The sequence below is a fragment of the Rhea pennata genome, chromosome 1 (genome assembly GCF_028389875.1).
Source record: "Rhea pennata isolate bPtePen1 chromosome 1, bPtePen1.pri, whole genome shotgun sequence".
Taxonomy (NCBI): Eukaryota; Metazoa; Chordata; class Aves; order Rheiformes; family Rheidae; genus Rhea; species Rhea pennata.
This window is the reverse complement of record NC_084663.1, coordinates 74304572-74327243: the sequence shown is the minus strand read 5'-3', so window position 1 is coordinate 74327243 and position 22672 is coordinate 74304572. Positions and strand designations below refer to the sequence as shown.

Here is a 22672-nt window from a genome sequence, read left to right as displayed (position 1 = left end):
CACCTGTGCTGTGCTTTATGCTGCTATGTCTTTGCTACTGTGAAAGCTAGCACTTCTTGCAAGAGGAATCTTTTTTTAAAAAAAATTCTTTGCACATTACTTGGAGCTTTTGTTCTAAAGTAGCAGGTCAAATTGCAAGAGGAAAAAAATGAACATTTTTTTTCTTTTTAATAAGCCTAGTAAAATATTAGAAGTTATACTAGTGCTTCACTGTGAATGCTGATAAAGATAATCATAGGACAGGGGAGATCTGCTGTTGAATTTATTAAGGAAATTGGAATGAACATGTGCAGTATTCTTTTTTTCCTTAAGGTTAATGTTCTGTCTCATTGCTTAATACATATTGAAGCTTGTGTGTTTCTCAGCTGTATCAATATTTAAACAAAGCTAATATATTTCTGAAGTTAGCTGCTTTTTGCTTGGACACTGAATTTGCACTTTAGCAAGCAAGTATTTCCAAAATTGCATGAGACTGAAATCTTTATATTAAAACTAAATAGTCAATGTTATTTTACTTGATATTAGTAAATGATGTCCAGGTTCGAGATAAATGTGAGATTAGCATTTGTTTGCTTAAAACAACAACAACAACAACAAAAACCCAGATGATTCTACAGAATATCTTCCACTTCTTTTTAGTGCAGGCAAGAGGAAAGAGGAGAGAGACTTCTAAAAATATAAATTCATAAAGTGAAAAGAAGTAGGTGTACAGTGCCTTAAAATGTGTGCATTTTTGAATTCATCTCAAAGTTGGCTAGAATTGCAGCTTTGTTAACTCCCCTGTAGCTTAGGTTTGGTTTTGTATAGTATTAAAAAGATCCTGTTTATATAACAAGAAGAGAAGCAATATTATGTTAATCTCTTGGTATTACCTTTCAGATCCTTTAACCAGATTGAAACATTTCTTTTGAAACATTTAATTTGTTACAAGTACTGCCTACTGATAAAAATAATTCATAGCATTACTCAGCGACATGTTTTTTTTAAGTTTATTGACACAGTTCTAATTGGAATATGTAGATGTTTATGGAAACAATAGTTTTGTACAGAAAAGTAATGTTCTCTGTTCTATTATTGCTCAAACTATGTGCTTACAGATGTCTAACATCAAAAAGAGTTGTAAATATGCATTAAGATTTGGCTGCTTGGGATTTTTTGCAGATCTCAGCTACTTGACTCACTGGCATGAAAACTTTGAATTGATAATATTGAAAAAAAATTTTCCTACATTGCTGAAACCATTAGGGCTTTTATCTGATTTACTCTGCACTTTGTGTTGGTATCTGCCTTGCCTGAAAAGCTTGTCAGTATGTAACTTTGAACTTAAAATACATCAGCTAAGCTTTGGTAACTTACTAATAAAAGTTGTTATATGTACCTACTTAAGCATAGAAAATGGATTTCCTTTTCAAAAGACTGAAGATTTTTTTTACTTCCATTTTAACTATATGGATTTTTTTGGAGGTGTTGACTTACTTGATGATGTTTTCTATTGTATTATTTTGTACATGGCTGTGGCATAATGCTTTCTGAAACATCCATAGAATGAAAATCAAACTTTATTTTTTAAAAATGTTTTGGTAAATTAAGCAAGCTTAAAGCAAGTTAAACCTTTTAAAATGAGGGTTACAGGTTTCTTCAACTATTACATTATCAGAGACAAAGGGAGTCATTTCTGATCTGGATCAGTTTGCACTCTTCCCCTTCTGAGCACATTAAAAAAGTCCCCTTTTTATGCTTTAAAAAAAGTAGTGATATCCATTGACGATTCAGAATCCAAATAAGGGAACATTCTTCCAGGTCTCTTTCCATTTAGAGATTATCATATAAGTGTAAATATGGGCCACTAATGTGTTTTATACTGTTGTTTCCCCATCTGTAAAATTAGATTTTAATACTTGAGTGTTTTGAGTCATGCTCAATTACTAATAAACAACTTTAATATCTTCTGAGTGTTGAAAACCTTACTTGTTTGTGTTTAACCTAGGTATATATATATATTTTTTTTCTTCTCTTAGGATTCCTACAGGAAGCAAGTAGTAATTGATGGAGAAACTTGTCTCTTGGATATTCTTGATACAGCAGGTCAAGAAGAATACAGTGCAATGAGGGATCAATATATGAGAACTGGGGAAGGCTTTCTGTGTGTATTTGCTATAAACAATACAAAGTCTTTCGAAGATATTCACCATTATAGGTGTGTACTCTTTAAAAAGAAAAGTCTGCTAAATCTCAAATTAGGTGGATAGGTTTGTTTCCTTGCTCTTATACCAGATAATGAATTTATCTGTTATGAAATAGCATTTAAAGGGAAGATTGCAGGTTATCAATATTCCAGGTTACTTTTGCAATTGTAGGTCTGTAACTATGAGTAATCTGAAAATCTGCTGCTATTTCATTCTCAAGCTAGGCAGCCAAAGTATCTGTAAGCTCTTCTATTATGAATTAGTTTGAATTTGCATTGAATTTGCTGCCTTAGTAATTGGTATTATGATTGAGTATGAGGCATCAGTAGAAAGATTTATATCTGAGCCTCTTTGGTTTACTCTGGCATTGACCAGTGTTACATGAAAAACATGTTTTCATGTAATGACATCAGGACCTATGGCTGTTTAGCCTTATGAGCGTTGTTGATAGATATACTTACTGCAGAACATCAGTTTCATTTTTTAGATAGAATGTTAAATCTGATGGTGACAGGACCAATCACTTTCATTTTTTTTTGGAGGCTTCTAATAGTATAAGTGCAGTAAATTAGCATTGCATAAGGAATGATTTTAGAATGTCTTAGTTTCATTTTGTTTCATTGTCTTAAAATCTACCATATAAACTATTAATACTGGTTAAGTAAAGTCTGTCTTTTCTTTCTTTAGGGAACAAATAAAAAGAGTTAAAGACTCTGAAGATGTCCCAATGGTGCTAGTAGGAAACAAATGTGATTTGCCTTCCAGAACAGTAGATACAAAACAAGCTCAGGATTTAGCAAGAAGTTACGGAATTCCTTTCATTGAAACATCAGCAAAGACAAGACAGGTAAAGCTCAAAACTTAATTAGATACAAAAATAGAACTCTCACCTGAATGCTCATAATGTTAGATCATTTGAGATATTGACAACTGCTTGATCATATTAATGAATATATTTCTCCAGAGGAGACTTTCTTGTGATGTCTTGTTTTTCTGTCAACTGACTTGACAAGTGATACTTGTATATTAAGGGGTGATTTGCTTCGGTTGCTTAAACTTAAAGAATAACACCTGGGCTGCTGTTACTCTCCAGGGTCTGACAGTTGAATTCTTGACATTTTGATGGGTTTTATATTAATATAAGTATTATATCAAAAGTATTTCTACTAAAAGAAGTGAAATGCTTTCTTTTCTTCAGCACGAGGATTAAGTAGTCAAACAACTAAATAGTTTTGTGTACTTGAAGTCTTTTCCTTAATAACAAAAGGAGGGCTTTTTTTACTTCAGCATTGCGTTAACATTGGTGGGAATTGCTTGATGCTCCTTTTTTAGCTAAGCAATTGACTGTAAGTCTTTTGAAATTACAGAATTAATTGCTTTTAGAAACTGATGCTCTTTCAAGTCTTGAGTGTACACACTGGCTTATTGTATCCCACTGGCATAGGTCAAAGAGGCAAATGCTGGGGCCATTTCAGTGCTTCTGACATGGTTTGTTGACATGAAGATGCACATAGTGGTATATATCTGTGCATTCAGGAAAGGATACAGATAAAGATGAGACTGGTTATGTACTTTTGGAAGAAAATATTCTTTTTGAAAAATGCTCCTTTGTTTGAAAGGGTAAAAATAGATGAGGCCTGAGTGGCTGAATATCTCATACTCTGTGTTTAGTAATTGTTGCATGCAAGTTATAAACAAGGAAGTAGGCTTGCAGAAAAAGGCATATAAAGGCAGAATACTGGAATTTGAGTAATCCCATGTAACTGCTGAGTAAATTCAACTGCATTACTTGGCAGAATTTCTCAGTAAACAGTACATATGTTATTTATGGATATAAGAAATGAATATTTTATTAGTGCAAAATTGCTATATGTACCCAAGTTTCTGACAAGTTTAAACCTGATGAACTGATTAATACAACTTTACCAAAGAATCAAAGAAATTCTAACCTCTAGCAATAAGAGAGAGCCTGTAAACATATGCCAAGTAGGATCAAAAAACTTTCAGAATCACATAACTTCAGGGAGGGAGAATAAATTAGGGCACAGGACTTTTTTGGAGATTGTGGCATGTAAATGAACTGGGTAATTACTGTTCTTGTTTGGAAGGTCCTGTATTTGAATGTATTATTGAGATTTTGGGATAAAAATAGAAGACCGCTAAAATTAGATTTGGAGTTTGAAATACAAATTCTCTATTAACATTTAGATTTTACTCTGTTTAGTCTGTTATAGACAGTGTCTGGCTTTGAGGAAATGTTCCTCCTATATAGCTGCTTTTAATGAAAGTATGTTTATACAACTGCGTATTTTCAAAGATCTTTCTTTTCCTCTTAACCTGCATTTTACTCCTACAAGTAGCCACACCATAACTTGCCTAATACAAAATTGCATGCTGAAAAATCATCGCTCTTTTCTAGTATTATAGTCTTCATTTGCCTCAAGTGATCCTTTTAAGAGAGGTCATAACTCTAGTATAAGCTTCTTCATCTTCTGTCCAGATATGACTCTTTGGGAACTAAGGCAGAGATTTGTACTTGCTTTAGAAGGCAGCGAATTAGTCATATATATATATATGTATATACAGACAGATCAGTTCACATGTTTTTTTTAATCTATAATGTTATATTTCTGGAGGTGCCAATTAAAACATTATAGAGGGGATCTGACTGCTGACTTTTGTTTTTGTTTTCAAAGCTGAGCCTTAATACCCTTTTGCAGATAAGGAGCTATGTGGATTTTAAAAGAAATGAAAATACATACTATAGTCTCTTCTGAGAACGTTGGCTCAGCTTTCAGCCATTAGCAATGTTTTCTGATTCTTTCACAGTACTGTTGAGGTATATATTGGTTTATGAAACTGGTTCATATGATGCTGTTTTATTAAAATACTGTTGAGAAGATGGAAGGGAATTGGATACAGAACCTGATCTTTAATTATAGCAACATCATTTAAATATTGTCATGTGTGTGTAATTTCAGTAACACTGACATATATGAAAATATATGCATTCATACCTACTCCCAAAGTAACTTTTTTTTAACTGGGAGAGTCAAACCATTTTGTAGGCCAGATGTAGCCCATAAACTATACTTATATAGGGCAGAACTCAGTGCTTGGTTTAAAGAAAACTTCCTGGCCCTCTCTGGTTATACAAAGAACTTTCAAGTATGAAAAATGTAGCTGGTGGTCTGCTAAATTCTGGAATCCATAGAGAGCCTGATGTAAATATTCAGAAATAAGAGTTGCCTTCTTCCTGCCTGCACCTGCCATCATACTGGCACATCAGTGCTAAGGCCCTGTTGAAGATGCTTTGGCATACCCTCTGTCTTAGTACTGTATTGCCTTCCCCTTTACTTTTGCTAGAGCTCAGAGAGTAAAAGTTTTTTCTGGGGAAAGAGATAGGTGGAATGAAGAGGCAGTGGGGCTGTCCACCTATTCTTTCTGGATTTCTAAGACTTTTCTTTTTGTTTTGTTTTAAATGGCAGCATTGTGTGCTCATGCAAAAATCTTGTATCAGTTCCAACTAACTTAACTAAAATTTAAGTTTGTTAAAAACTGGTAGATAAGGTCAAAATAGGAAAGGGGAGAACACTGAAATGAAATATAGCAATAATTCATTCTAAAAGTGAGTGTATTTGTTCTTATTCTGATTGGCAATAAGGAAGTAAATTTTAATGCAAAAAAAGTTGTGCCTTAACCCAAGTGCTCATGTGAATTTTGTACCAAATCATTGTGTGCCTAGAGTAACGCATTAGCTTAGTGGACTCTATGGCTTAGGTACAAGGCTATAGGTTATGATTTTTTAAAAATTAGACTGACTGAAATGAATATAATGTAATTTATGAAAAATACTAATAATACTATTTATAACTATATGGCATGTTGCATCACTTTTACTCAGCCTTTCACAATCCATATTCAGAAGGGTGTGAATGTCTTTTATTCTGACAGCTGTTTTCACTTTCCTGTGTCTGATACAATCTTTGTATTCAAATTCTTCCTTATCCACATGAGAATAAAGCTCAGAGTAATATCATTGAGGGGGAAAACTTTACCACCCTCACCTTGCGAAGGCCAGATCTTGTAATTGTTACTGTGCTTCTATTTGTATACAGTTTATACAAGGAGAAGCTCTAGGACTGAAACCCAAATGTGTTTTGACTATAGAATTTTGTTTTAGTTGGGGTGTTCTCTAATGTGTCTCAACTGCCCTGTTAGTGCTGAAATCAAAGGAAGAGCAGATGTGCAGAAATTTTAAGAGTAGTAATGGTTTTCCCAAAGACTTAGGGGTCACTGTTGAGAATAAATACTTAAACACAATTGTAAAGTCTTTAATGAAGAAATTGATCTAACTTGCAAGGATGCCATTAAAGTATTATGCTTATTTCAGCTGTGTATACAATTGGTTTAGGCCCCAAACTTGTGATGAAAATCAGTTGAAATAAGTTGAAAACCATTGCCAGCCTTGATTAAGTAACTGGTGCGCTATTTGTAGGATTCTATTCCTACATCTTGATTAAGATTTAAGAAATGAATGACGTAAATTAAACAGTTTTCCTGAGCCAGCTTGGTATTTTTAGGGCTTTGTGTCAGATCTGTTTAATGATATTGAAAGTATTTCACACTAAGTCGTTTTTATTGCAGGTCATGTGTACAGCTGTGTCTGAAGGTTGCCTAACGCTTTCCATTTTAAAACCTTGTTTTCAATTACAAATAATTTTGACAGATGTTGCAATGTGAGCTGAGGTATTTCATGTCAGTTGTTTGTTGGAAGGTAGAACTTTTCCAAAAAAGGCAAGTTCTTCCCAAGGACAAGGCTAGCTACAGCAAAAAAAATTTGTTTTTATAATATTGAAACAAAACTCTGGCGTCCAACTTGCATGGTGAATGACTCCATAATCATGACAAAAACAATTTTGTTATTTATGTAACATAAAGATAAATACCTGCAGCAAAAAAAAAAGCATACATACACACAGCAGGGGTGAAATTAAGGTAGCACTACAGCTTTAATTCTGGAAGTTCCTGAGTGCTTACTTTGTAACTTTAATTTTGTGTAATATATAAGATGAATTTACTAATATTAGTTTAGTATTTAACCTTCTTAAGGATTAGTGTTCTTTTTACTCATATACACCTGGGTAATTTTGATTTTTGTCTAATAAGTTAGTTCTAGGAGATTGACTGTAATGGTGGACAGAACATTTTCAAGATGTTAAGGCTAACTTTTTAAAATTTCTTTTAAGCACTATTTACAGAAGCAGAACATATGAAAATCCTTGTTTATGCTTTGGTCTATATTGAAATAGCTTTTCTTTGTAAATAGTCATATTTTAAATTAATGCTTCTTCTAGAAGCCAAGAGCACATCGAAAACATTGCCTCAAGGTCAGGTGTTTTTCAGACTTCTAAAGTAGAATAGTAGTTTAGATTTTGAAATTTTTAATAGCTGATGAAGGATGTTTTTACTTTCCAGTTCTGACAACTAAAAGATACGGTTGATCATATTTTAGATAACTGAATTAGGCTCATGTAGGGAAAAAATATTGAAAACTAAAAAGAAATTGGTATTGAAATGACTTATTAATGATATAAGACTATGGTACCTGGCTATTTAAAAATGTTACTTTGTTCTAACAAATTTAGCAAATGTATCTTTTTGTACAGAATTCTTTTCAGAATAATTTCTTTCAACAGGGTTCATAAGTTTTATGTTCTTGGTGGTGGCTGTAGTAGCAACCTCTTTTCCCCCTGTGTCTGTCTCTCTCTTGTTCGCTCTCTCTCTGCATTGCTAAAGCAAATCACAGCTCCTGTTGGTGATGGGGAAGTTGGCAATAAACTTTGAATGAAGAATTGTTATCTAATTACTTATGTGAAAATTCTGTAATCAAATTATGCATTTCTACTGCAGAACAGTAGATTGGCAAATATGTTGATTCTTGTACAGCTTGTGCTTTGGCACATAGCAACTGATCAACGTTTACTCTTTTTCTCTATAGGGGTAAGTTTCCTCGTCATCCAGAAAAACATGAAAGTATGAGCTTTACTTTTTTCCCCCCTTTTTTTAATGGCCTTGTGTACGTTTTGCAAGCCTTCATACCTGAAATGTAAGACTTGTCACCTCACACTACATCCTCAGAAGGCACATTGTATGTTACAGAGAAATATAACACAAGAAATAAAATCTAATTCATTTAATCTTTGAGATCAAATGGCTGTAGTTCAGAGGGAATCCTTTGATAAACAAGGGTGTGTTAAGAATGAGTTTTAAAACATGGTAGCCCATGGCATAAATCAAGCAAAGTGTCCTAGTAACCGAACCAATAAATGTTAGCTATTTTTGTTGTTAGGTTCCTAACATGAAGATGAACTTTAGAGACAATTTACAGAAAATTTGCCCCCCAAAAGCCCAGATTGTACATTTGATAATATTAAAGTTTTATTTATATATTTATTTATTTATACATAGAAGGTTTAAACAGTCATACTGTTTTCCTTGACCTCCAGTCAATTCCGCTTTTATTTCCAAATAATGTTAGTGTTAAATTAACAAACCTGTTTTGGATCTGACTGGGGAGACAAGTAATTAACAGGAAGGCAAAGAAGAAATTTTGCTAATGCCTTCAAAAGCTGCAGCTAACCATGTACCTTGCTCCTGCAAGAGCATCCCCACAGATTTATCTAATTTTTTTCCTGAGTTTATCCATGGATGTAATGAGTTTAAAACAACTTAAAGCTGATGCTGTACCTTTTTTGTCTTATATTCACAAAACATATCTTCTGTCTTCATTTTTTTTTTTTCTTTTAATGCTTAAGGTATAGTCTCTCCAAGTGGCCTAAACATCACAGCTTCAAAAAGGGGAGGAGTGAGATCAGAGAGAGTAAAGAATATAGCTTTGTGTCAGCCCATAAATACTTGACTAGCTCTCCTTAACTGGAGAAAAATTTGAGCTGCAAAACATCACAGACTGTGTTTCTACTTAAGTGGTAGAACTTCACAAACTGTTTTGTGCTCCTTAAGTGTTGTTAAAGGACACTAGCACTTGTTTGAGTCTGGCCCAGAGAGAGTAGTTAAGTGTTTTGTATGTTGATAGGAACTAAGCTCTAAACTGTGATCAATAATGAACTTGTTGCTTTTTCTACATGTAAAAGTAACTTCTATAAATACATTAGAGTAATGCAGTATAATTACTTTTGAAAATTACTCTGAAATATAATACACTGAAGAGAGGTTTCTTAAAAATACTTTACAATGAATTGTCCTAAATGTATTTTTCTTAGAAGCACATATTTCTGTGTTACTTCTTACAACACTACCTGATACAGACTTTTTTATAAGTTTGTTATACAGATTTTGCAAAGGAGGCACACCTTGCTTATTTAAAGAGCGGAACATAGAAAGGCTTACTTTACTTTCCCTGTCCAAGCAATAACAGGATCTCAGTTTGGCTAAGAAATGAAAACAAGTGGCTAATTGTGTATGTTTCTATATACACCCCTAGTTACCAATCTAGTAAGGTGTAGTGCCTGTACAATACATTCATGCCTATAAAAGTCTATGAAAAGATTCAGAAGTGCAGGCTGTATTACTTTCTGCAACGTATGTAATGGAAAAAATTGTTCTTATATTTTATCCAAGTGTTACCTTTCATAGAAGGAAAGGAAAAAAAGAGAACCTGAGTAGCAATATTCATAGAACTTGGTCATCCATAACTTTTTTTGGGTGTGTCTCAGTTGCTTGCATTAAGTATTTATCAAGCAAAAAATGTGCAAGCTCAGCATTATAAATATATAACTGAAAGGAAAAAAAATAATCACTTGAAAAAATTGAGTACTGGAATAAACCTCAAAATTTACCTTAAATACAAAACTGAATTTATGTAAGAAAGAAATTAAATCAGCTGAGAAGGCAGGTCCTGCAGCTTACTCCATGACATCTTTGAGAGTTTTCTTCCAGTTTTTTGAATTGTTCTAACAGACAGGATCTTTGTTTTTTATCTCTGAACTCAGTATAGACACAGCCTCTCTCTTGACTACATGGAGATCCATGTACTTCCCTCAAGTAAAGCTCATAGTTTCAGTGTTTCTTTTTTTCCCCTGCCATGGCTGTCCCAATACATCACAGCTGTTAATGAAAGCAGTTTTTAAGGAGTTGTGTTTTACAATGCAGAGAGTGGAGGATGCTTTTTATACATTGGTGCGAGAGATTCGACAGTACAGAGTGAAAAAAATCAGCAAAGAAGAAAAGACTCCAGGGTGCGTGAAAATTAAAAAATGCCTTGTAATGTAACAGGGTAAGTTTTGTAATGTAATAGTGTAAGTTTCATAATTTAATAGGGTAAGTTTTACAAATCACTTGCCAAATAAAGCTGATTGACAGTGTCTTGCAAATCAGGTATTTTATGGTTAACCAATTACATAATTAAAAATTAAAACCAATCAAATTTCAGTACACTAGTCCTGAATAACTACTACTAGCAAACACCTAAGTTGCATAGTAATACGTATCTGCTTTATTTTATTGTTTTTTTGACAAATAGATTAACAGGAAGTCTACTGCATATAAAGTTCTACATCTGTGAAATGGAGATTAAGAGGAAAAAGTTTAATATAGATATGTTGCACATACTGTTGAAGTGAAGTCCAGCATAACAGTTAATATCTGGGTAACAGCAGGAATATATGATTTCTTAATTCTCAAGTGTTTTCTCATGCCATGTCACCCCCCTCACTCCCCAAAACATTTCATTGCATCATTTCTAGATATACGTTAGGGTTCACTCACTCTTTCACATGCTCAAGCTCCCTTTTTGTCACTGTATCTCCATGAGTGATACAAATCTGGACAAAACGGAAGGGTTTATTTTTTATAAGGCTTTATGAAGAAGAAAAAAGAAATAGTAAAATTACAAAAAATAAGACAGCCAGAGAGTCACAAACAACCTTTTGTATCAATGTATTCCACTGTAAGAATAAAAGAGAGGGAGAGAAGAAATGAAGAAACTGTGACATAGAAGTCACTTCCAGTGCTTTTTGAACAAACCATCAAAATAGCTTCTTAAATATATCATTATCCTATTAATTCTTGACCTCTGACTGCAACAGTGGAGGAAGTGGGTTGTTGCTCTTTATATGCTTGTTGAGGAGGAGGATCTGGGATTTCCCATTGTGTTTTTTTAAAAAAAAAAAAAAGTCTGTTTTTTAAGAGGTTTTTTTCTTGCTCATTTTAGAACATCTTGCGTATCTCACCACAGTGTTCTATCCAGATACTTTCTTTTTTTAAGTCCCAAGTTTTCCTAAAATTAAAACAGCAGCATCTTGACAAGATCCCTTTTGATGAGTGATATGAATTAAATAGGCTTATTCAATTTCCTGTGTCCTCCTGAAAACGCACTTTGCCATTTCTTGCTGTCTTACTAGACCTTACTAATACAGCCATGATGTGAAGTATCTTATTTTTATGTGACAGTTTAAAGTGTTGCTACTCATTTTCTTATTTCTTCCTTGTTAACGGTTTGAGCATGTTCATTGAGCCCTTCTTCCTACGGGAAAGCATTTTCTTTTGCCCTTAGTAAATAACTTTGTATTTCCTAGACTGACTCTGATAGCAGGGAGTGAGGGTAGCGTTCATTTGTATACCTCAAAGCAGGCTGAAGATTTTCTTTCTGTCCTGCTAGGAGTTTAAAGGTTCTGAATTCTGTCTGCCTTTCTTTCCTGTGGACTTGCTTGGGAAAAGGTGAATGGCATGGTGGGAATGACCTTTTCATTTTATTTTTTTGTGGAAACATCTTTTCAGTAGCTCAGCCAAGGTACACACTCTCTCAACCCACTTCCCAGAGAAATACTACTTTCTCTTATTTTTCCCAGATCACGGGAAAGGTTTTTCGTCAACATTAGATAGTATTTCTTTTTCCCTTCTTTTTCTATTCAGAAAACAGTCTTGGATATAAGCCTCTGTCTAGAACTTCAAGAGTGTCTGCTCAGGACAGAAAATACTTGTCTTCAAACAAAAGCAAATTCTGCATAAATACCTTTAAGTTATAAATAGGAGGTTAAGCTGGAGAAAGCATATTCAAAAATTCTTGTCGTGTAGTAGTAGTTTGATAATTATTCAGTGATTCTAGTGGCATGAGAAATCTAGCTTTTAAAAGAATCTGGCTTGTCTTAGTTTTCATTCAGTAAGAAGACATGTATTCTAGGTGAATCTAATGTATAGCAGATGAGCTAAGAGCAGCACCTAAAGATGCAAGTGTGTGATATGTGAAACTTCAGAAATACTCATTATTATTGTTTTTTTCCCTTTCTTGTTGAGGGTAATTGCATTTGATGGTTAAAAGTGTTTTGCTATTTCTTGGAATATTCAGTTTATCTTTTTGCTCCTAATGGGATGCCTTCTTAGTTATGTTAACTTTTCACAAGGTAACTGAAAACTGGCTACCCAGACTACCATTAACTGCTGATGCTTTCCAAGAGGTTAACTCCTTTTGCTGTTATGCTGTAAAGCAGAAAGTACTTAACACACTTTGCTCATTTTGTCACTTCCAAACAGCAAGACAAAATATGAAACTAAAATATATAAATTACTAAGACTCAATGTAGAATCCTTACAGGATCTTTTTCTAGAAAGCATTAAAGTTTTTATGTAAAAAACAAAACAAAACAAAAAAAAAACTTAGTGCCCCAAAGAAAAATTGTAGCCAGGAGGAGGCTGTTCCTTGTTGAATGAACAACATCAGAGTTGTTCTTTTCTTTTTCTTTCTTTATTTTCTTTTCTCTTTTTTTTTTTTTTTTTTTTTTTTTCCATTCACTCTGTGTTCCTTACTTGCCCTTTGGAAAGACAGCTGTCCAGAACAAGGTATGTCCTGTAGGCAGAAACCTGCTCTCAAGCACTGCCTTTCAGATTAAATGCACCTTTACTGAGGTACTAGGCACGTGCAGTGATGAGTTTCCAATCCCAAGTCTCAGTTTAAAGCACATGTTCAGCACATTTGATGTTTTCCAAAAGTTTGTGCACAGTATCTCCATTACTATAGAGAGGAAGGACAGCTGCATGAAGGCCCTTGTTACTGAAAAGTAACTAGAAAGGTTGACTGCCTTTGATCTTACAGCACTGAAGGCCTAGAGGGATCTACTGTAAACAAAGCACCTTTTCCATTCAACTCCACTACCTCTATTCTAATTGCATTTTTAAAATTTAATTCACTTAATGAAAAGTGAAAGATCTCAATTTATTTTGAGCTCTCCAGTCCTAACTTACAAATGTTCTAAACTTAGTTTTGTATGTCATGTTATATTATTCATTACCTAGGTTAGAGAGAAATTATGGCAGAACCAAAACTAGTAAATACATAGTTCCATCGTTTTAAAGGCTTGATCTACAAATGTGAAAATAAAAAAATGAAAGCTAAATCATTCCCTAGTATTTTGCAACATACAGTATATTTATTTTTGTTCCTTAGTAGGTACAATAAAAACTTCAACTATAAATGTGAAGTCCTATTTGTTTAAAGGCCCATCATATTTTCTGAATATTATTTTATACAAGTTATTTCTTCTGTATGTATTTTAAAAACAGTTTAATGAAGGAGGAATGCTCGTTTGAACACTTTAATTGCAATTTTTTAGTGTCACACTTGAAAATGCTGCTGAAAGCCAACGACTGTAATGAAATTTTTCTAATTCATCTTAATAATGGATAATGAGTGAGAAGTACTGAAAGGCAGTTTTGCAAGGAAATGTGAGCAGTCTTGTGGGAGAATATTGCTCAGTTCTGTTTTTTTATATATACCATTTCTGCGTTCTAAGAACAAAATTGCTTCTCTGCATGCTGTGATTGATTCTTAATACTTTCCTCCTAGTTCGCTGAGATGACTACTGCAGTAGGTGCACTTTAAACCATCACTATTTCTAGATAGATCATTTCCCTGTGTAAACATGTTTACTTTATGCATTAATGCTGCAGTTATAGGTAAAATGCATTAGCTCTCTGAAAAATAGTAATAAGTATTTCTAATTCTTAAAAAGACTCATGGTGAATATGACCTTTTTCAGAAACAAGAGTACTCTTCCATAAAGCATGATACATCATTTTTATTTTGAATAGTAATATTTTAAAATGTAAAATAACTTATTTGCAAGTATATTTTGTATATTATGAAACCTTGCAAAAATGTAATATTAATATTGGGAGATAACATAGACTGCCAAAGACTTCAACCGAACATCAATAATTTGTAAACTTGTTTATGCAATTGGAATGTGAAAATTTTTAGTAAGTTAACATTATACTGAGAAAACTACTTACTTTCTATGGAGAGCTATCTAACACCTCGCTGTTATTCAAGCTGTCTGTGTTAAGCCATCACCATTTGGTGATTGACCAAAACAGTAATGAATGAAGTTTGGTGATTGTGGTGGTGGTGGTGGTGTTTTTCTGCTTTTTATAGCGCTCCATTTGTATGCTTCAGTAGGTACAAGTGTAAAAAGAGTGTTGATTTTTATTGCCAGCTTGAAGTCAAACTCTCTAGCTGACAAAAGGTAGGAAGCTGCCTCTTAGTTGTAGAGCTAAATTTCCAGACTCAGTTCTACAGTGGTGCAGTTTGCTAATGTGATGCATTAAAATTACACATCTATTTCTGATATGTATAAAAGACAACATAAGGAGAAAGGCAGTGAAGAGTAAAGGACCTTTTTCATCTCTAGCCAAATGATTATTATTAATTTTTTTAACTGTCCATTCTCAAGCTATTAAATGTAAAGTGCTAGCTGACAACATGCAAACTTGTTTGGTATTTGGAACAACCTGAAAGCTAGGAAATTGTTCCACATAAATGGGTCATTACAAAATATACCTTAATAACATTGTGCTTGATCATGATTCATGTTAGGTTATTAGATACGTTGGCTTTAGATATGTTTTGACTGGAGTCAGTTTTTGTCAGGTACAATTTTCCTCCAAAAGTGAAAACTACTCAGTATGAAGACACATAAGCTTTTGTTCCTGTAGTGCAACTACTGGAACTGTGGAGTTTTAAGTAATTGTAGATTATATATGTCATAGGTAATATAATCATTTGCCTCTGATCATGTAAGTTGACTAGAATGATTTATTAAATACTAATTTATCATTGCAATACAAATTGTTTGGATTGTTCATTTAGAGATCTACAAAACTGGTGTAATTAGTAAATCAGTGTGTCTGAGAAATGAATCTGTAGATTCATCATAACTATCTCTTTGCTTGTGAATTCTTGCTACGTAAATATCTGTATTTTTATAACCGCTATATAGATTAGTATGGCATAAACAAAGCTAACAATGAACTTTGTTCTGAAATCCAGTATTAGCAATACATATACTTGTATTCTAAATATATGGTATCTTTACTTCCCTAGTTTGTGACATGTGCCCCCTTCTAAATGGAGGAGAGGCCACTACAATAGATTTCTTTCCTTCCCACATTATTAATGGAATATGACATACATGGTTATCTGTGATCAACCCAAGAGAAATAAGTCACCTGGAGGCTCCTAATTGCTGAGAAAAAGGGCAGGCAGATAGGTGCCCTTCTTGGAGAACAAGGCACTTGGAGGAGACTCTACAAAGTCAGCAAAGAGCAGTGTTAAATGGTCCTGGCAGGCAGCAAAACAGACTCCTGGTTGAACACAATTCACCTAATCTAGTCAGGAAAAAACAGATTTTCCCCCACTGGGCACATAGGTCTTGTTAGTGTGATCTCAATATGTTCATGTACATTTTTTTTCAGGGTGTTGATGATGCCTTCTATACATTAGTTCGAGAAATCAGAAAACACAAAGAGAAGATGAGCAAAGATGGTAAAAAGAAGAAAAAGAAGACAAAGACAAAGTGTATAATTATGTAAATACAATTTATCCTTATTCTTAAGACGTACTTAAGTAATTTTTGTACATTACACTAAATTATTAGCATTTGTTTTAGCATTACTTTACTTTCTGCTTCATGATCCTGTTAGCTTTACCTGAATGCTTGTTTTAAATGACAGTGGAAACTTCATTCCTCTTAAGTGCCAGTATTTCAGTGTTCGTTCTTGAACTACTAGCAATGCCTGTGAAAAAACAAAACAAAACAAAAACCTGAGAACTCTCTTAGGACTCTTTGGTGCATGCACAGTTGCTAACTTCCTATTTTTCTTACCAGTTGTGAATTTCTGTTCTGTGTGCAAACAAAACAATGAATTGATACTCTCTACATTCAAATATGCCCTTTAATATTTTTAGTTTTTAAATCTGGTTGAGAAAATGGGCTAGTTAGCAAAAGAGATTCAAACTTTGACTTTGTTATTTCAGACTTTCTTTCACTATAGACTGATGATATAGAGAGACCAGAAGCCTTTATAGTCTTCCTGTAGTTTTTGCTTCTAGGCATCTAGTCTTGTAGCATTTCAGATCAACTTTAATGAATGTAAAGATGTAACTTTCACAAAAATGTTCACTGCAATTTGTCACAGTCACTTCTTAAATACTATATTTTTTCTATAAAAAAAGAAAAAATAAAAAAAGACAATAATGCACATCTGGCAATGGAAAAAGTAAAAGTTCTAATTAGGTTGATTTGCTATTGTTAATGCATTGCTTTAAGACTTTCACTAACGTTTTCTGTCTGAAGACCACAGTGAAATCCTGGCTCTCCTGACTCCCCAGTAGCAAACCTTCAAGTAGTTCAGGAGGTACAGGATTTCATTCTTAGTGTCTCTAATAAATACTAGAACGCCTTAACAGATAAGTTAATTCAATTTAATTCAAGTTATTTCTTAGGTTAATCCATACATGGATCCAGAATTTATCATAAGAACTAAATCAGAATATTACTAAACTATATAGCTCAGTAAAATCATTTACCCCCCACCCTCCCCCGAGGGTGGCATTATATATTTCCAGATGCCCATTTTGTGTAAAACAGGAGGAATTTTAAATTCTGGTAGCCTCAAATCACTGAATGAATGAGCTTGAATTTAGCTGCTTCATGCAATTAAATTGGAAATTCACTATGCCATAAAAAGTTGTGGAATTTGCACAAACATTCAGCATAGATCATGGTTTCCAGAGTCAATGTTGTTTGTGTGATGTTTGTGAAATACTAGTTTTGTTGCACAGATTAAATAGTTGGTGAGTGGCATTCCAGTGTCTAGAGTGTCATGAAGCTAGACCAAGATTTCAATGTTGTCTTTCTCTGTATTTTTTTTTTTCTTGTGACTTTTGTTTCCTGATTGGAATTAATGCAGATTTTTTGCAGAAGCTTTCATTTTTGGTACTGCAGTAAACTAGTTACTCTGCACCAAAAAATAAGAGCCAGTAACTCCAGTGTTACCAAATCTTGTTGTCTTATTGTAAATGCTGCAGTATTTGATTGTTTTAGTTAGGGCCTCAGTTCCTGAAGGTACACTTCTTATTAGCACCTAGCTCAGATAGGTGCAAAGTAAAATTTGAAAATGTGACTCCAGTGTACCCTGAGAGATAAAACACAAGAAGTTGAAGTAGCCATAGTTCAGGACACTGGACTGGTAAAGTTTTGGTTTGGAATAGGGAGTAGCAGTAATGCCCTAATCCAAGATATTCCTAAACCCTTACATCTAAATTATGTTCCAAGTCTTACGCAGTAGAATCTTCATATACCAGTGTAACTTAGACTATTTATGTGATGTCAAAGGTGCAACTGCATAAGAAAAGTATTCTTTTGCTTCTATAGAAAAAAAACAGCAGTGACTCTTAGCTGCAAAGCTGGCAGGGGAATCAATAAGTATACTGTCTGGATTGCTGCATGTTCTTTTAATTTCTTCATGGCTGGGAGAATTTAGCAAATGGATGCCTTTTCCTGCTCTCCTCCACCCCCAAAAAGTCCCCACCAAAACACAAATCCTCTTACAGCTTGGATGTGAAAGATATTCTTTAGATTACAAAACACTCTGAAAGATGGTGATAGCAGAACCTAACATTGTATCATAAGGACCAATAAGGAACAGGAACAAATCCTTAACGTCACAAAATATTTTACAACTTCTAAGGTTAAAACATTTTGGAGATAGTTGGTTATTTGCATATTATAGACACTTTCTTGATGTATATGAACAGTGTAGCAAAAGTGGATAGTATACCTCGAACAAACAAAGTAATATTAAGATTTGTGATTTTTGGTAACTGAGTCACACTGCATGTAAAATTAGGGCCAGTATGAAACCTTTTAGGCTAATTTAATTAAACTTTTAGGAAAAAATTTTAATGGTAATGTTTTAATCATCAGATGTGGATGCATATAGCTCTAATATAAAGCTATATATAAAAGCTTTTTCAGTAAATGTGATACCAATCACCAGTCTAATTAGTACAAAATCTATTTAGACTAGTCCTTATTGACTTTCTGAAATTATACATCCTTGCCACTGTTGTGCAGTTTTGTCTTAATATTTGTAGAGATTTGGTGAAGCATGTTGGATTGCAGCTTGCACAAGTCGATTTCATAATTCTTCTGTCTGTCCCTACTTGAAATGCTTTTAAAGAACATACCTGGATGCTATCTTTTCTGATAGTAACTACTAAATGAACATGTGGATCACATACCACATTAAGACATTAAGTTGCCATGTGTCAGGGAATAACACCTTCTTACAGTAGCTTTATGTAACTCTGGTAAACAACTTTGTCATTGTTTTTCTCAAAACTGAAGTTTAATTCTCATGACCAGTTTCACTGCCCTAAAATTTTTGCTAACTTAAAAGTTTTGCAGTATAAAATTTGTTACAATAACAGGATTTCTGTAATGGGTACAGATAATGGATACATAATCTTCCACTCTTATCAGTACAATGAAGCAATACAATTACCTTCGAAGACCATCAAACAGTAAACAAATCGTTTTGTGTGAAGTTTACATAAAGCTACATAGATGGTAAAATCTTTCCTAACATAAGAATTCTTTATTCCACTGTCTTGTGTTTTCATGTTGAAAATACTTCTGCTTTTTCCTCTTGAGTGCCAACTTCTTACTAGAACAATTTCTTAATGTAATATGTTTACCTGGAATGTATTTTAACTATTTTTGTATAGTGTAAACTGAAACATGCACATTTTGTACATTGTGCTTTATTTGATGTGGAACATATGCAGTGTGATCCAGTTTTTCCATCAGTTGGTTGCGTGACCTAGGAATGTTGGTCATACCAGACATTAAGTTAAAATTAAGAAGACCACTGTTTGTTTTTAAAAATTTTAATGTTTTTAGGAGTATGTGCTGTGAGGTGATCTGGAATTTGTCATTTTTTTGTCAAACTGTACTGCTCCTATTTATTGTAATGTAATAAAAAGTTATTGTGAGTTTCTGTTCCTCTTGGTGTTTCTAAGCAGTTTAGTGCCCATCTCTGGAAGGGAGTATTCCATGAATTGTATGTGTTTGGCAATTGTTCTCAATTTATTTCTTGCACTTCTCATTGCTCATACAGCTGTTGTCTTTACCAACTGGTCTTGCCTTCCTCTTAGAGGGTTGCAGTATTTTGATGAAATGCTTTGTAATAGTGACCCACTTCTAGTCTGTGCTATTTGCATTCTGCACACTGCTATGAGTAGAGCTTCATTTCAGGTAAGGTTTTTATTTCACGTTCGCAGGTACCTGCTGCGTGGGCTGTACCACAGTCTTATTCCTGAATTAATGGACTAACAGCTCATATTCATGCCTCAGCAGTCATATTTTCAGTTGTCCCATAACAGACCTGATTTGGTCTTGTCTACAAGCTAAAATAGCCTGAATAGCTATTCTGCATTCATTCTCCATCTGCACAGTAGTTTTCTTCTATAAAGCTGTAAGCTTCCAGAAAATACAAAAGATGCTCTTTAGTACTCAGTGTGTCCTCATAGAAACTACTGTGAAATTGTTACTGCTCTATTAAGTAACTTAAGATTTTCCTGAGGGAAAAAGATTTTTTTTTAAAAAGGCATTCTTAGTTATTAAGAAGGCAGAGATAAGTTTTGTATGCAGAAGTATTCATTTATTCAGAATTGGGTTAAACTGCAACATATTGGAGAGTAGTTAATAAGCTCATGATGTGGATGGACTGTTTTTCAGATCAGTGTGGTGCTAGAAACTAAAGCACATAATTCATCTAAAAGTAGCTTACTATCAAATTTGCCCTTCTTTTTGATATTATTCTGGAATTTACACATGTAAAGTTTTTGCTATTGCCAGCAGTTCTACTGAGTTGATTACTTACGTGTATTTCAAAGGTTCCAGTGTCACTTAATTTCATGGGGAAAAAAATACAGTAAGTGTACAGAATATCGGTTATGGCACAAGTTGATGCTTGTGGAGCCACGGTTGTCAAAGAGTTAGCTGTGGAGTAACAGCCATGGTCGAAGTTCTGCTTGCCCACGAGAAGGATCATGTTTTATATGTCTGCAGCAGTAGTTACGAAACATCAGAAATTGGGAGTAGCGGGAATTGCCTTTAGGGTCTAAGATGTTACTGCTTTATTTCATCTTCTTCCTGATCCTGCGGTGTCTTTTTGATAGAATAGGACAGTGTCTCAGCCAAGATGACTCATATATTAAGCAGATACAGTCAAAATCTTTAAGAACATAATTTTGAGAAAATGCTCATTTATGGCGGAAAACAATCATTAAACCTAAAGACTTTCAAAAATTAGTCTTCTATTTAAGAGAAATGTAGCAACTTGAATTATCATTAAAACATACAGCTCTTCAGGTAAATATAAGAAGTTACTTGTTCAGCATCTACCTTGAAGTGAAACAGAACAGAATCATATTACCACCACTTCCTATAAAAGTGTTTTCATTTATCAGGTTACAGTTCAAGAGGGATGGTAAGAGTTGAGAAAAGTCTGTAATCCATATAATAGAAAACCTAACTCCTAAATCCTTCAAGCAATCCCTTAAGGGATGGTAAAGCCCTAATTTGCAAACTGTAAGTATTTTATATGGGTTGGAAGCACATGCTTTTCATTGCTTTTAAAGTTACAGCTCTTTTATTGGTTTATTCTTACTGATTTGTATCATCAGATGCAGTCAGTAACACCAATTACTTATTGTCATCCTCATAGTAGCGCCGTTTCATAGCTCTGTATTTTCTGAGATAGTACAAAGCCTCCAACTCTTTCATAACAAATTCTCCTCGTGCAATCAGTTGCTTAATTTTTTCAGGATCTTTCACATCTTTATTTTTTAGGAAAGCTGCTTTCAAACGGCTTCTAAAGTAGTCTGCTCCTTTGGGATACTCCCTTCCAAGGTACAGCAGCTTGAAGAAGAAGAAAAAATTTTTTTAGACTGAGTTCATAGCAAAAGGCTCTTATCTAGTTAAGGAAAGTGCTAGTGGCAGTTAAGACACTTACATTTTTGTAAAGATTCAACACTTCACCTCTTAGAGAATTGGCCATTCTCATATGTCATTGAACTCTTTATTCTTGTGTGATTTTTTTACCTAAAGAATAATCATTTTGATATTAGTCTTCTATGGGAGTTGGTAAATCTCAGCCTAATCTTCTATAGTAATTACAGTTTCTAGCCAGACTTCTTTATCTCATTGTTATTGTTTGCTTTCCTTTTTTTTTTTTTTTTTTTTTTTTTTGTTCCTACTTCGTGTTGTTCCCTTTGGCTTTTTTTTTTTTTTTTTTTTTTTAATTTTTGCTTCCAGTTTTTATTCCATCCTGCCCTTTGCCTTCATCTCAAACACAAAATCAGAAACCTCCCAAACCTTCCAACTGCTGCAGTATTTGTTTACCTTCACATTGTTTATCTGCGGCTTTCTTACCTATTTACTGTCTGCTGGCCTGGCATCTTATTTACCTTTGGTCTGTGCTGAAGAAGTAAGATTTATATATATATATTTTATATATATATATATATATATATACACACACGCACACACACATATAAACAAACATACCTATCTAAATTGTATGAATTCCTACAACTTCTGCTTTCATAAGTTTTTTTTTTTTTTTTTTTTGAAATCGTCTACAGGCGTTTATAAATTAAGACTGCTGTCTACTGGAAAAACAGCTGTGAGACTGTCTTAGTAGCAGTAAACAAATGCGTTAAGTATTAAACGATTTTTAAAACTATCGTTTTGAGAAACACGAGCAAGGCGGACGGGGGCGTCACCCCCGGTTCCTGTAAACGGCCCCGCCCGGCCGCGGCCTCGTAACGTTTACTTGGCCGCGGCTCTCCGGGCAGCCCGCTGCCGTCTCCACCTCCTCCACCCCCGCACCCACCCCCACCCCCATCCCCGTGCGGGGCGCCCCCCCCCACCCGGGTCCCGGGAGCGGTACCGGGCGGCGGTGCCAAGGTCAGTACCTCACCAGCTCCGCGACGTGCCGTAAACCCTCCCCGCTAGCGCGCTTTACGGCAATGCCGTAACGGGAAGCACCGCTGTACCCCTCGTGGCCCCGCCCCGAAAGGTCAGCGGCCGGTCACGGAGGTGGCCGGTGGCCGCAGGCGATTG

The 22672-nt window shown here is 34.4% G+C and overlaps 2 protein-coding genes across 6 annotated transcripts in view; one reads left to right on the top strand and one right to left on the bottom strand.

Annotated features, from left to right (window-relative positions):
• KRAS (KRAS proto-oncogene, GTPase) overlaps positions 1 to 19545 on the top strand; it is a 25182-nt gene extending 5637 nt beyond the window's left edge. For both annotated transcript variants that reach the window (XM_062591855.1, XM_062591847.1), the window contains exons 3-5: positions 2019 to 2197; positions 2874 to 3033; positions 15954 to 19545. In XM_062591855.1, the coding sequence (XP_062447839.1) occupies positions 2019 to 2197; positions 2874 to 3033; positions 15954 to 16070 (456 nt within the window). In that variant the 3' untranslated portion in view covers positions 16071 to 19545. The remainder of the gene's footprint in view (positions 1 to 2018; positions 2198 to 2873; positions 3034 to 15953) is intronic.
• On the bottom strand, positions 16058 to 22591 carry ETFRF1 (electron transfer flavoprotein regulatory factor 1). 4 transcript variants are annotated; one of them, XM_062591886.1, is made up of 4 exons: positions 22525 to 22591; positions 21561 to 21649; positions 20427 to 21466; positions 16058 to 16274 (listed from the first exon to the last, which is right to left on the bottom strand). In XM_062591886.1, the coding sequence occupies exons 2-3, from the start codon at positions 21609 to 21611 to the stop codon at positions 21251 to 21253; spliced, it is 267 nt and encodes an 88-aa protein (XP_062447870.1). In that variant the 5' UTR covers positions 21612 to 21649; positions 22525 to 22591; the 3' UTR covers positions 16058 to 16274; positions 20427 to 21250. The 4 variants fall into 4 exon arrangements, with proteins under 4 accessions (XP_062447870.1, XP_062447860.1, XP_062447877.1 ...); XM_062591876.1 differs by having other exon boundaries at positions 22500 to 22571; XM_062591893.1 differs by having other exon boundaries at positions 22530 to 22549.
• Positions 22592 to 22672: the final 81 nt, after the last annotated feature.

Excerpts from the sequence above, each read along its gene's own strand:
- ETFRF1 (XM_062591886.1), bottom strand. The coding sequence starts at position 21,611 with ATGAGAATGGCCAATTCTCTAAGAGGTGAAGTGTTGAATCTTTACAAA. Across the intron at positions 21,467-21,560 it reads TGTTGAATCTTTACAAAAAT|CTGCTGTACCTTGGAAGGGA; the intron begins GTAAGTGTCTTA and ends TTCTTCTTCAAG.